The sequence below is a fragment of the Mesoplodon mirus genome (genome assembly GCF_964341445.2).
Source record: "Mesoplodon mirus genome assembly, chromosome: 1".
In the NCBI taxonomy this organism is placed as follows: domain Eukaryota; kingdom Metazoa; phylum Chordata; class Mammalia; order Artiodactyla; family Ziphiidae; genus Mesoplodon; species Mesoplodon mirus.
This window is the reverse complement of record NC_138976.1, coordinates 10,102,752-10,115,812: the sequence shown is the minus strand read 5'-3', so window position 1 is coordinate 10,115,812 and position 13,061 is coordinate 10,102,752. Positions and strand designations below refer to the sequence as shown.

The window sequence follows — 13,061 nt, the reverse complement described above, 5'->3', positions numbered from 1 at the left end:
GATTCATAACAGAAACAAATGTTCTGACAACATCTAATATTTCAGACGTTCCTCAGTTGTGACTTCCCACCAGAGGGTGCTATGTGTGCCACTGGAAGCACTCAGAGGTGACTGGGACCAGCTTCCAGTCACCTCACTTCTGAGAACCAATGCTCTAGACAGAGACACTTGCATTACTATCATCATCTATTTCTACCTGACAAGTCTCCACCGTGACTTTGCCAATGAGCCACTACTTAATTTGAATGATCTGGTTAAATACTTTCAAGATGGTGGACTAGTGCTCGCTTTGGCAGCACATATACTAAAACTGGAACGATACAGAGAAGATTAGCATGGCCCCTGTGCAAGGATGACACGCAAATTCGTGAAGCATTCCATATTTTTATACCCTGAGAAAACCATAATTCAGAAAGAGTCATGTACCACAATGTTCACTGCAGCTCTATCTACAATAGCCAGGACATGGAAGCAACCTAAGTGTCCACCGACAGATGAATAGATAAAGAAGATGTGGCACATATATACAATGGAATATTACTCTGCCATAAAAAGAAACAAAATTGAGTTATTTGTAGTGAGGTGGGTGGACCTAGAGTCTGTCATACAGAGTGAAGTAAGTCAGAAAGAGAAAAACAAATACCGTATGCCAACACATATATATGGAATCTAAAAAAAAGGTCATGAAGAACCTAGGGGCAGGACGGGAATAAAGACGCAGACCTACTACAGGATGGACCTGAGCACACGGGAGGGGGGAAAGGGGAAGGGTAAGCTGGGACAAAGTGAGAGAGTGGCATGGACATACACTACCAAATGGTATACACTACCAAATGTAAAACCGATAGCTAGTGGGAAGGAGCCACATAGCACAGGGAGATCAGCTCGGTGCTTTGTGACCACTGAGAGGGGTGGGATAGGGAGGGTGGGATAGGGAGGGTGGGAGGGAGGGAGATGCAAGAGGGAAGAGATATGGGGATATATGTATATGTATAGCTGATTCACTTTGTTATACAGCAGAAACTAACACACCATTGTAAAGCGATTATACTCCAATAAAGATGTAAAAAAAAAAAAGATGGTGGACTAGGAGAGAAAGCAGTAGGCAGAATAAACATAATAATGACAGTGATAACAGCACTAAGATAAGCCATTAGTGCCACTTTCATACACAATCTTGAAAGGTAAACATTATAATTCCCACTTCATAAATGACAAACACTAAGACTGAAAGGGGAACGGACTTGCCTAAGCTGATACTGCAGGCAAGTGGTAAAGCTGGGATTAAAACCCATTCTTGCCTGCAGAACTTGGGCTCTTTGCACAGATCCTCTTGTGGACTTTTTCCTTTGAATGAATATACAGATCAGAATCTGATGGATTCAAGGTTGGCTTTTTGCCTTTGGAAAAAATGTGGGGAAAGAAGCCACGCTCTTGGTTATCTTTCCAAGGCACTGCTTTGCACCTTGGGGAACAGCAGGGATTATGCTCACCCGGGAAAATCCTCGCCTTGTACCCTGGACCTCTATCTTGACTGCAGTCAGGCTACTTACTGGGCTTCTTAAAACTAGACCCACTCAGAAAAAGCAGACCCTCTGTTACTGGGAAAGAAGTGCAGGCAAACGCAAATGATGTCTGAGTAGCATTCTTATTTTTAGCAAACTTTTAATTGAAAATATACAAAGTGTATAAATCCCAAGAGTTTATATAACTTGACTTTTCCACAAAATCTACATACTCATGTAATCAGCCCCCAGATCAAGAAACAGAACCATACTAGTACCCCAGATGCTCCCCCATCCAGTCACTAGAGCCTCTTCACTCTCCAGGATAACCACTGTCATTACTTCTACATATTATTTTTGTGTACTTTTGAACGTTATATAGATGGAATCATACAACATGTACTTTCTCCCCCTTTTTTGGGCACCTGGCTTTTTTTTTTTTTTTTTTTTTTTTGCGGTACGCGGGCCTCTCACTGTTGTGGCCTCTCCCGTTGCAGAGCACAGGCTCCGGATGCACAGGCTCAGCGGCCATGGCTCACGGGCCCAGCCACTCCGTGGCATGTGGGATCTTCCCGGACCGGGGCACGAACCCGTGTCCCCTGCATCGGCAGGCGGACTCTCAACCACTGCGTCACCAGGGAAGCCCCTGGCTTGTTTTTGAGCAGCCTTATTAATTTTACTTCTATGAGAGATACCAGAAAAAGCATCTTTAGAAAGAACAACGCTGAAGAACTTTATGTTTTAAGAATTAACATTAAATAAGCAATTTTTACCACTTTAGAGGTTTTTTTTTGTGAGGAGGGAGAAAGAGGTTTACGGAGGGGGAAAAAAGGTAGGTTGTGTGTGTTCCAATTCAGATACTCGGTGCTAATTCATCTATTTAGTCTGCCAGAATCACCATCATCTTACAAGCTGTTGTTTACTGAGCACTTGCTATGTGCCATGCGCCTTTCTAAGTATTGCGCGTGTGATAATGACTTTTCATCCCCGTAATTACCCTATCTACGAGACAGAGACTATTATCTTCATCTTACAGAGGAGGAGATTGCGGCTCTGCATCACTTGACTGTGTTGATACAGCTAATGAATGAGCCAGGGTTTGTACCCAGGCTTCTAAATCTTCAGTCTGTCCTCCAAGCTTCCACTATATTGCCTCTCCACTAACAGCTCACTTACAGTCTACCAACTGCCAGGTCCTGTGCTAAGCTAAGTGGAGTATCTGACTCATTCCCCACAGCAATCCTAAGAGGCTGGCACACTGATATTCCCATTTAAACAGAATGGAATCAAGCCTCAGAAAGATTAAGACACTTGCCTAATACCGCTGGTTGTTGACAGAGCCACAATTTAAACCAGATGTGATTCTGATGCTCATCTCTTAATTAGTAAGCTACTGTCAGCATATTTCAAGCTCCTGTCAGGCAAGCTGGGATGAATATTTGAGAGCTTTTTGAGACTTATTACAAATTAGCCACACTAATGCCCACATTAGAAAAGGTTTTATTATGAGACATTTACAAAACATTTGTGAGAAACATAACATTAGTGAGCCTTACAGTTAGAATTCAAGCTTTCTCCCTTTACACATGAAGCAAACGAAGCCCAGGAAGAGGCAGTGTGGCAGAGGTCTCGGCAGAGCCCGGGAGTAGCTCAGCTCCCTGACTGGGTAAGCCTGGCACCTGTACCCACTCCCCTGCCCTCCCATCATCCTCTTTTATGTGGCAGGTGCACTCCAGTTGGCCAGACCAGGGTTCTGCCCCTGATACTACTAACTACGCTGTGTGAGCATGGGCATGAGACTTCACCTCTCTGCCAGATGGAGACCGTAAAAATACCTGTCTTTTAGGCAGGTTAGTAGTGCATGTAACGCACTGAGCACAGTGCCTAACACACGCACATACCTATAGATGGCGGCCATGAGGATGGTGATGATGTTGGCGTATTCATATTCTGCTACTATGACACTTTTTCTACCTCTGTTAGGTTTAAGTCAAAACAGAAATTTAGCACTTAATGGAAACAAATTAACCCCAAATATTAATTGAATTTTAGTTCTAGGTTATCTGGTGAGGATCCAAATATAACTTCTGAGATCATTAAAAAGCTTCCTGAATAAAGGCATGAATGAATAAGGAATGGATTCATGGAGTAAGAAGAGGCAAGTAGCAATGTTACAAAGCAGTTCTAAGGATAGGATGTAGGAGAGAATTACAGAATGAAAATTATGGAACTTCACATAAGTCAATCAGTCTGCAAAGAGTCTCAAGTTAGTTCTATTTCTAATATTCTGTTTCATAAAAAAGAAGACAAGAGGGCTTCCCTGGTGGCGCAGTGGTTGAGAGTCCGCCTGCCGATGCAGGGGACACGGGTTCGTGCCCCTATCCCGGAAGATCCCACATGCCGCAGAGCGGCTGGGCCCACGAGCCATGGCCATGGAGCCTGTGTGTCCGGAGCCTGTGCTCCGCAACGGGAGAGGCCACAGCAGTGAGAGGCCCGCGTACAGCAAAAAAAAAAAAAAAAAAAAAAAAAAGAAGACAAGACCGAGCACTCAGGTGGGAAAAAGGAGTTACTTTAAATTTCACTGCTTCAACATTTTCTCTGAAAACAAATTACCGTTAGTCATTCAGGTCACATAAAAGTTGTATGTTGCTTCTTTCCCTATTTCGACACTGACCACTGATAGAAAGTTGACACACTTACCTAACTGTACATCAGTCGTGAATCGGAGTCTGTGAATCATGCTGACTTTGAATGACTTGTAATGGTGGCTGCTCAGCATATCCTGTACTGTAGCTATGTCAATTTGCGAATCCTCCTCAAAAACCCCGTCTGCCCTTGAACCTGGGGAGGAAAAAGCAGTTTAACACATAAAGATACATGAGGCTTGGCAAATGGTGTCTGCTTAAAGTGCTTCGGGATAAATTAAAATAATATGGGCTATTTAATTTGGAAAAGAAAAGGCTGAGCGATGACTTAATAATGCCATTCCAGTAAACAAAGAATGGTAACATATTAATCATTGAACAATTAATTCCACAAACACTGCCTGTTCTATGGCAGGCCCTTGGCTGGGCAGCAGCAATACAGAGGGTAGAAAAACTCCTGCTCGCCAGAAGCTCTGTCTCCACAAGAGTAAGTCAAAATCACAAAAGCACGGGTGGCCACACTTCTTGCTTCTTTTTCTATTAATTTTCCTGATCATAAAAGTAGTCCATGCTCCTTGAAGAATCCCTGTTCTTCCCACGATTCGCAAACTGTCTGTTTATCAGCTTCCTGTCCTGCGCCCCACAGCCTCCAGTGGTTCAGGTACGAGCCTGCTGGCGCTCGGATGGCTGTAACAGTCTCCTCAATGGCCTTCTGGCCACCAGGATCCCTCAGCAGTCCAGCTACTACAGGACTTTCCGACTTATCTTTCTAAAGGTTTGATCACTCATTCACTCATCAAATGTGTAGTGTGCACTAAGTACTCTGATACTGATAGTGGGGACAAATAAGAAGACTGGAGCTCAAAAATCTTCCCTGGCTTCCCAAGGCCCCCTGAATGAAGCACACTCTTTTCAGTCAAGCAATCAAGGACGTCCGCAATCTTGCTGAAACAAAGATTTCCCATTTTATTTGTCATTTCTAACACATACCTTCTCTCAGCTCTTCCCAAACTCCTCAGACTATATATAGGTTCGGGTTTTTCTACTTCTGGTTCTTTGCTCATGTGGTACCGTTGGCCTAGAACATCCCTCTGTCAAAACTCCACCCAGGCTAGCTCAGATTCCACCTCCTCTTGAACGCCATGGCAGCTGGCTTATACTGGACTTGGAGCCAGGGAGACCTGGGCTCAATTCCTGGCTCTGCCTCTAACTTACTGTGTGATATCGGCCAAGTGACTATTTCTCTCAACCCCAGCATCTGCCATCCACAGAATACCAAAACATATTTAAAGAATCTAGCATGTAATACGCTTAATAAATAGCAGTCATGATTATTTTTATTCTCTTGTCATAGTGGATCACATTTAGGCTTGCACTAGAATTGCTGAGTGGTTGCTGTGTCCTAAATTGGAAACTCTGTGAGGATCAGTAAAGTCTCTTATTCATCTCTACATCTTTTCCTGCAAGCAGTACCGGCAACTGGCAGCTCTCACTAAATTGTGCTAAATAAACAAATCAATCAATAATAATAATGATAGCTAGTACAGGTGAGTACTCACACATCAGGCATGGTGCTGAGCACTTCACACATGCATTTAAGTCTCAAGACAACCTGGTCCTATAATCTTCGTATTACACAGATGAAGAAGCCGAGGCTCTGAGAGGCAAAGTCACACGCCCAAGGTCACATAAGCAAAGCTAAACTAACTCTCGTCAGCCCCCATGCCTGAGTTTGAAATGTGGTCTTCTGAAGGTGTGGCTGCTGGTGGGAGGGAGCACCTGTCTAGAAGAGGCCAAACAGAGCGGGGGGCCCGAGGCCTTGTGATGAGTACACAGAGACGGTTCCACAGGGAGACCATGAGAGAACTCCTTGGCACAGAGTTGGAGGAATGGAAAACTCTAGATTTGGGCATAAAACTGGAAAATTCTCTATGCCTACCAATTACACACTTTCCTTCCCACAGTTATTGCTTACAGGGGAGGCTTTTAAGGCAAAGCTGGTTTCTGATGTCTTCACATTTAACTAATTTATTAGGAATTGTGCATTCTATTTCCAAACACTACAACTATTCCCAGCTTGGACCATTCTAGCACCTACTAGGATGCTTTCGTCTCAGTAAGGCTGCAGCTTCGGCCTTAACGGGCCAGTCACCGAATGCCTGTGACACAGTCCCACGTGTTGACCTCTCCGGCCAGGTCACCCTTCTTCCCGTTCCACTCCCTCCTGGCCTTTTTCTCCAGGCCTCCTCCCCACCCCTCTCATGAGCTTGGCTCAAGCTCAAGTGACAGTCCAAGGAACCCTAAGTCTAGCTCAGCTCCTTCTGCCACTGCACCCTGCATTTCCCTTCAGGTTAGTTATCACAGATAGCAATCGTCTGTCTCCACCATTAGACTGTGACCCCAAGAGCAGAGGCAGAGTAACTGCTTTACTAAGCACCACAGCCCAGACCCTGCTAGTGCTACCATGCACAGAATAAAGCAAGAGCTCAATAACAATTTACTGGGTGAATACCGGGTGCCGTATCCCCAGGATCAGAGAGGCTTAGTGACTTAACCAACATCACATTGCTAGGACTAGCAAAGTTGCACTCGACGTCTGCAAGGGTCATTGGGTAACCCTGTTCCTTTTTCTGGAACACTTGTGATTTTGCATAGAGATGCTGTGATTATGATCGCTACTGTCTCCAGAGTAAAGTCCACATCGCAAACCAAGAGGCTGGCTAGAAATTAAAGTTTCAAATAGTTATTCACTTTCTCCAAATATACCTCTTACTAAAACAGAGCTGCCAAGATGTGTTTACTTTTACTTTAGAACCTTTTAAATTGAGAATTTTGGAGAAATACTAAAATCCTTTCTTTTTTTTTTTTTTTTTTTTTTTTTTTTTTAGCGGTACGCAGGCCTCTCACTGTTGTGGCCTCTCCCGTTGCGGAGCACAGGCTCCGGACGTGCAGGCTCAGCGGCCATGGCTCACGGGCCCAGCCACTCCACGGCATGTGGGATCTTCCCGGACTGGGGCATGAACCCGTGTCCCCTGTATCGGCAGGCGGACTCTCAGCCACTGCGCCTCCAGGGAAGCCCTCCTTTCATGTTTTAAATCATTTAAAGCCATCTTTTCTGAGAAAATGCCATTATTAGATACAACTCAGCTTAAGAACTTCTGTTTTCTTTACCAATTAGTATTTTCTAAATATTGTAGGTATTTGATTTGGAAAGAGGTAACAGCTCATTATGCTAAAATGCCAATTATTTAAAAAAAACCACACTTAAGAGTTTTACATTTTATGAGGTTGGATTAAAACCAATTTAAAAATTACTATAACGTGACATAATTTTTTACGGCGCAATTTCAATGCCAGATGCTAATAAGGCATCTTAGATGCTTTTAGATAAAGTGGTGCATAAATATGGCTGGAAATTGATTTAGCTTCTTGCAGAAGCTACTGAAGAATGACATATTTTGTTTAATACACCAGCTAATGTAGTCCTAAAAGCTCAAACAAGTGCCAGTTTTCACTCCTAAATTTGCTGTGCGAGATTAATGAAAACTTTATATTTTGCTGAAATGTTAATAATGGGCAGATGAGATGATAGGATTTTAGTAGAGGTCTTAAAGCTATGGAATAACCAGCAAGGCTTGTCAATTTCCTCATATTAATTTTGTTCAAGACTTATATAGCTGGAGCTGGCTCAACACATTAATGCTTCTTGCATTGACCGTCTACTCTCTGACAGTGTAAATTCATATCCCATTTGAGGATTTAAGTCCCCTTGATACTTGGGTGAGTTCTGAGCCTTGCCCCAGTTGACAAGGGGTGTGTTTACTTTTACAGTCAAAAGGGCAGCAGCACCGGGGGAGCAGAGAAGGAAGAAACAGTCCTGCATTCACCTCTGATACATGCCGCTCACCCCCAAGCAGGTTATCTGCCGAATGGGAACAACTTCTGGTTTTGGAGTTCCAGTGCCATTTCTCAAAGTGGGTTCAGGAATGCCTCTGCTTGGAGGGGGCATGTCTGTGTGTACAGATCAGTCAGCCATGCAACCTGCAACTACTGTCCCCATGCCTGCAGTGTGCTAGACTGGGAAGGGACATTGATGAAGATAAGGCAGGGTTCCTGACCTTCAGGAGCTTACAAATTCACTACAGAACACCAAGAAAACAGGACAAGGCAGAGAGAAGTGCCCAATAAATGATGCACGCAACAGACACTTAATCTAAAGGCACACGTCTGAAGCAGAGCATTGTAGCAAAAGCATTTTTTTTTTTTAACCAGGAAAGTTCTGTTCTGACTTTGCATGTACACCTTTACTGTTTGTATCCCTCTGGAAAGGGGTGAACCCAAACACACATGAAACATGCTTGACACTGCACCACAGTGCATATTAAAAATATTACTGTACTATCAACTTCACATTCCAAAATGACTTCTGTTAAGAGAAGACATTTTTATCTACTTGAAGTAAAAAATAGAATCAGAATGTCTTAAAAATAAACATATTAAAAAAACCACTTCCCAAACTGTTAATTTAATTGAAATATAACCCTTTGGTATTTTGTTAAATTAGCAATTAAAAAGGTCACAAGCAATTAAGTGAAACAAAAGCCACACTGTGTTCATCTACATTAATGCTGAATTGGGTCTCCTCATGAATGACAAGATAAATTGTAATGGTGCCTTCAAAGACTTCACAATGTATTTTGTCAAAGTCGAGAGTGTTAATGTCTCTATGTGCCATGGATTACCATAATGTATTGTGTCAAAACGCTTGAGCTGCAATAACTCAAAGATGTATTGTGATAGATCAAATTTTGGGCGGGGGGGCCTAAAAGTGACTTGAGCACCAGAGCTCAAGCGGACTGACAACAGGCTCTGGAAGGATGACAGAGAGCACGTTCATGATACAGAAAGCACTGGGGGACAAGCAAAAAATCCAAGAGAGGAAGGAGCTTAGCTGTCTGGAGTAAGGAATCAGGAAAAAAGGAAACAAGGAGTGGCACCTGTCTTAATGGCAACACCAGGCCAGGGAAGAGGGAGCAAAGGGAAGCAGAGAGGAGGGGAAGGAGGAGGCTGGCGGGGTGTAAGGCCTGCACCGAAGAAAGAAAGAGGAGGTAGTGAGAGAGAGCCGGGATGTGGCCCTGGGGCTTAATAACACTGGAAGGAACCTGGAACATTGAGTTCAGAGATGTAGATTCAAATCCTAACTCTTGACACCGTGGGTCAAGAGTGGGTCAAAAACCTTGCCCAAGGTTCCACTGTTGGAAAGAGGTGGAGCTGGGACAGATCTATCGGACTCCGGAGTCATGTTCCTTCTCCTGACCCTCCAGTGTCACCACATTCCTACAAGCAGCAGCAAGGACAGGGACTGTGCAGGTAACTGTAAACTCTAAGTCAGTGGTTCTCAAAGTACAGCTCAGGACCCCAGGTGTGGGGGGAGGCGGGTCCATAACCTCAGTACTATTTTTATAATAATAACAGTAAGACATGATTTGCCCTTTTCATGCCTAATATCTTACAAGTGCACAAAGTAATAAAAAAAGTTCATTGATATGTTTCTGATTCCACATTGCAACCAACCTTTAGGAAACTATCACTTGAGTTTTGGTATAGCAACAAAAATTAATATGCACTATTATCTGAAAAGGCTACTGAAATACTCCACTCGTTTCCAACAAGCTATCTATGTTAGCCAAATTTTCTTCATATACTTCAACCAAAACAATGTATTGTAACAGACTGATTGCAGAAGAAGATATGAAAATCCAGGTGTCTCCTATAAAGCCAACAGTACAGAAATTTGCAAAAACAGAAAATAGTGCCCACTGGTTCAGGAGATTAGTCAATAACTTATCTTCCTGGTGGAACAAAAATAAATGCTTTTCAGAGAAAGGAAAACAAAAAAACAAAACAAAAAAAACCCCAAACCAAAATAAAAGAGTGCTCTTATCATTAAATTTTTAAAAGAAAATATTTTTATTTTGTTTTTTTAAATTTTAATAAAAATGTTATTTATGTTCACATATAATGGATTTACCATTATTTTTAATGAATTCATAAATATTTTAAACTCAGTTTTTATTCCTAATAAATAGATATAACTCAATAAACAAAAGCTCTTTGAGGCCCTCAATAAATTTTAAGAGTGTAAAGAGGTCCTAAGACCCAAAAGTTTGAGAACTGCTGCCTTTATCGGTTCTTATGCCATGTTTTCATTGTTCCTGGATGGCCATTTGGACAACCATGATGCGACACAAAAGTGCAGTTACAGCTCTGTATCTGTATTACATACCTGAAAACAAACACAAAAACAAACAGAAAGCCTGTACACACATTGTTAGAGTGACAGGCTTGTTTGCCACGTGATCAGATCAAGGCTAATTACAACTAATATTGTTTAAGAAGCATTTTCATATACTTCATGATTTCCCTGGAACTGAGGGAGATACTTACAGGTACATACGTGACTGTCTTTCAGACAAATGAGCACTGATGATTAAATCAAAGCTCAGATGAACTCACTGTATGCCTCTAGCAGATGTCTTATGTTCATAGACACAAACTACATGTGTCTGGAACATCAGACTTCATTTTATGGTTCAATGAGTCTCACACCAAGTCTGAAAGGGCTAATCTAGTTTTAAGTTAAAGCAACTTCCGTCTTCCATCTCCAAAAAGATCTACGCCAAGTCTAGAACTCAACTGGAAGTTCGAGGGCCTTTGCTACGTCCTTACCTCATAGGTACACTCTCTGTAGCAGTGATGGCCCTGTTGACCATTCCTCCCAAGTCCGCAAACAGTCACCCAGCACCAGTCGTGTGCCAGAGATGTGGTAGTGCTTCAGGAACACAGGAGGATGGCAGCAAGTGTTTGCATTTGGCTGGTGCAAACAGTCTGTGAAGGGGAATAGTAGAAAATAAAATGGTGGGGGGTGGAGGGGGAGAAGTCTTCAAAGATAGGCACTGTCCATCTCAGGACTTGGCGTACAGTAAAATACTGCTGTGCAAACAGCTGAATGAAGAGTAAACAAACTACCTTCTGCCCTATTCTATCTTGCAGCCTCACTGCTACTCCCCACATAGAACAATGCCTGTTTCAGCTAAACTGGATTTTGTTCCGATTATACCATCTGGCCAGAATGTCCTTTCCACTCTTTAAAATTAATGCACTTCAAGTCTATTCCAAATGGAATCTTTCCTGATCCCTTTCCTGAAACCCTGTCTCCCTTTGTTGAAGGCTCTCATGATAAGTCTCTTACACGATAAGCATCTGTACTCCCCTTCTGGACCATGGGCTCCTTGGGGGCAAGAACATGCCATCCTACAGAGCACACAGTAGATGTTCAATAAATGCTGTTGGCGGCCTGAATGAGGTTGATGCTACACAGGTTAGCCATAACAGTACCTGAGTTTGTACACCATCCCTTGTATTTACCTTGGTTATTAGAACCTAACACACCATTCCTAGTTTTCCATTCAGATGCCCTACCAGACAGGGATCCTGCCTCAACAACAACTCCAAGCGCAATTAACATTTACTGAATGCTTACTATATATGCCAGACGTTATGCTCAGCACTTTAAATATATTATCTCATTTAAATTTCTCACTGCTCTTTTTTTTTTTTTTTTTTTTTTTTCTTTTTTTGCGGTATGCGGGCCTCTCACTGTTGTGGCCTCTCCCGCTGCGGAGCACAGGCTCCGGACGCGCAGGCCCAGCGGCCGTGGCTCACGGGCCCAGCCGCTCCGCGGCATATGGGATCCTCCCAGACCGGGGCACGAACCCGTATCCCCTGCATCGGCAGGCGGACTCTCAACCACTGCGCCACCAGGGAGGCCCTCACTGCTCTTTTAAGTTGGATAATATTATCTTCTTTCTACAAGTGAGAAAAATAAGGCTCAGAATGTCATCCTGCTAGTATAGCCATACAACTAATACAAGCTGGAGTTAGGAAAGGAACCCAGGTCTAATTCCAAAATTGTGCCCTTAACCACCACATAACCCCTTGGGTAAAATGCTCCTTGGATGGGCTGGGAATGTATAAATCCATGGGCCATAGCAGTATGTAAGGAGAACACAATCACACCTGCCTTTGCCAGAACAAACAATCAGGGATAAAACCTAACTCCCCTTACTCCTTCTGTAAGACTCAAAGCTAGATGTGTGAGTGAGTCATGGAGGAAAAACTCTCCTTTAGCTTTCTACATCCATCACTTTTTTTTTTCCAAAGGCCGTTTAAATCCCCAAAGACTCAGACGCCCAAAACTTCTCTTCTATTAAACACTTCCCTTTGGCTACTAGTCATTTTTGCTGGTCTCTAAAAAATAATCCATAGGTGATATACTATAATATACACACGCGCACCTGCCTGCCCCTCTGCGGTAATCTCTTCAAAGCCGTCAGGGTCGTACTGTAGGATACACCCTTCACTGAATTTGCCATGCTACAACCAGGGTAGGGATCCTTGCTGTCAGTGCCTAATTGATTAAACTCTTGGAGTCAGAGCCTTTCCACGGGGAGATTTCAGACCCTCAATAAATCAGGATAATCTTGTTTTATGAGGTGATCAGAAAGAAAGGATTTCTGGTTTGTAGAATTTCTAAAGAGAGCGGATCATGGAGGTGGCATGGTGGGGCTGGGGGAGGTGTCAGCTCTGCATTCAAGCTCCTGCCTGTCCCCCAGTCTCATCTTCCAGCACTCTCTCCCTTGCTCATTTCATTCCACTCCATTCATTCATTCCCAAATACACCTAGCTCTTTCTTAAGAGCTTTGGACAAGTAGTCCCTTGGCCTGGAACATTCCTCTTACTCATTAGGGGAATAACTCCTTTTTATTCTTCCTCAAGGAAGCTTTCTCCTCCCATTCTCACCAGCTCCAGGCCCCTGCTATATACTCTTTTATACCCTTCACAGCACTCA

General features: G+C 43.2%; 1 protein-coding gene across 9 annotated transcripts in view; it reads right to left on the bottom strand.

Annotated features, from left to right (window-relative positions):
- MAPKAP1 (MAPK associated protein 1) overlaps positions 1–13,061 on the bottom strand; it is a 229,547-nt gene that overhangs the window by 40,925 nt on the left and 175,561 nt on the right. For all 9 annotated transcript variants that reach the window (XM_082617690.1, XM_082617693.1, XM_082617692.1 and 6 more), the window contains one exon: positions 4,206–4,346. In XM_082617690.1, the coding sequence (XP_082473816.1) occupies positions 4,206–4,346 (141 nt within the window). The remainder of the gene's footprint in view (positions 1–4,205; positions 4,347–13,061) is intronic.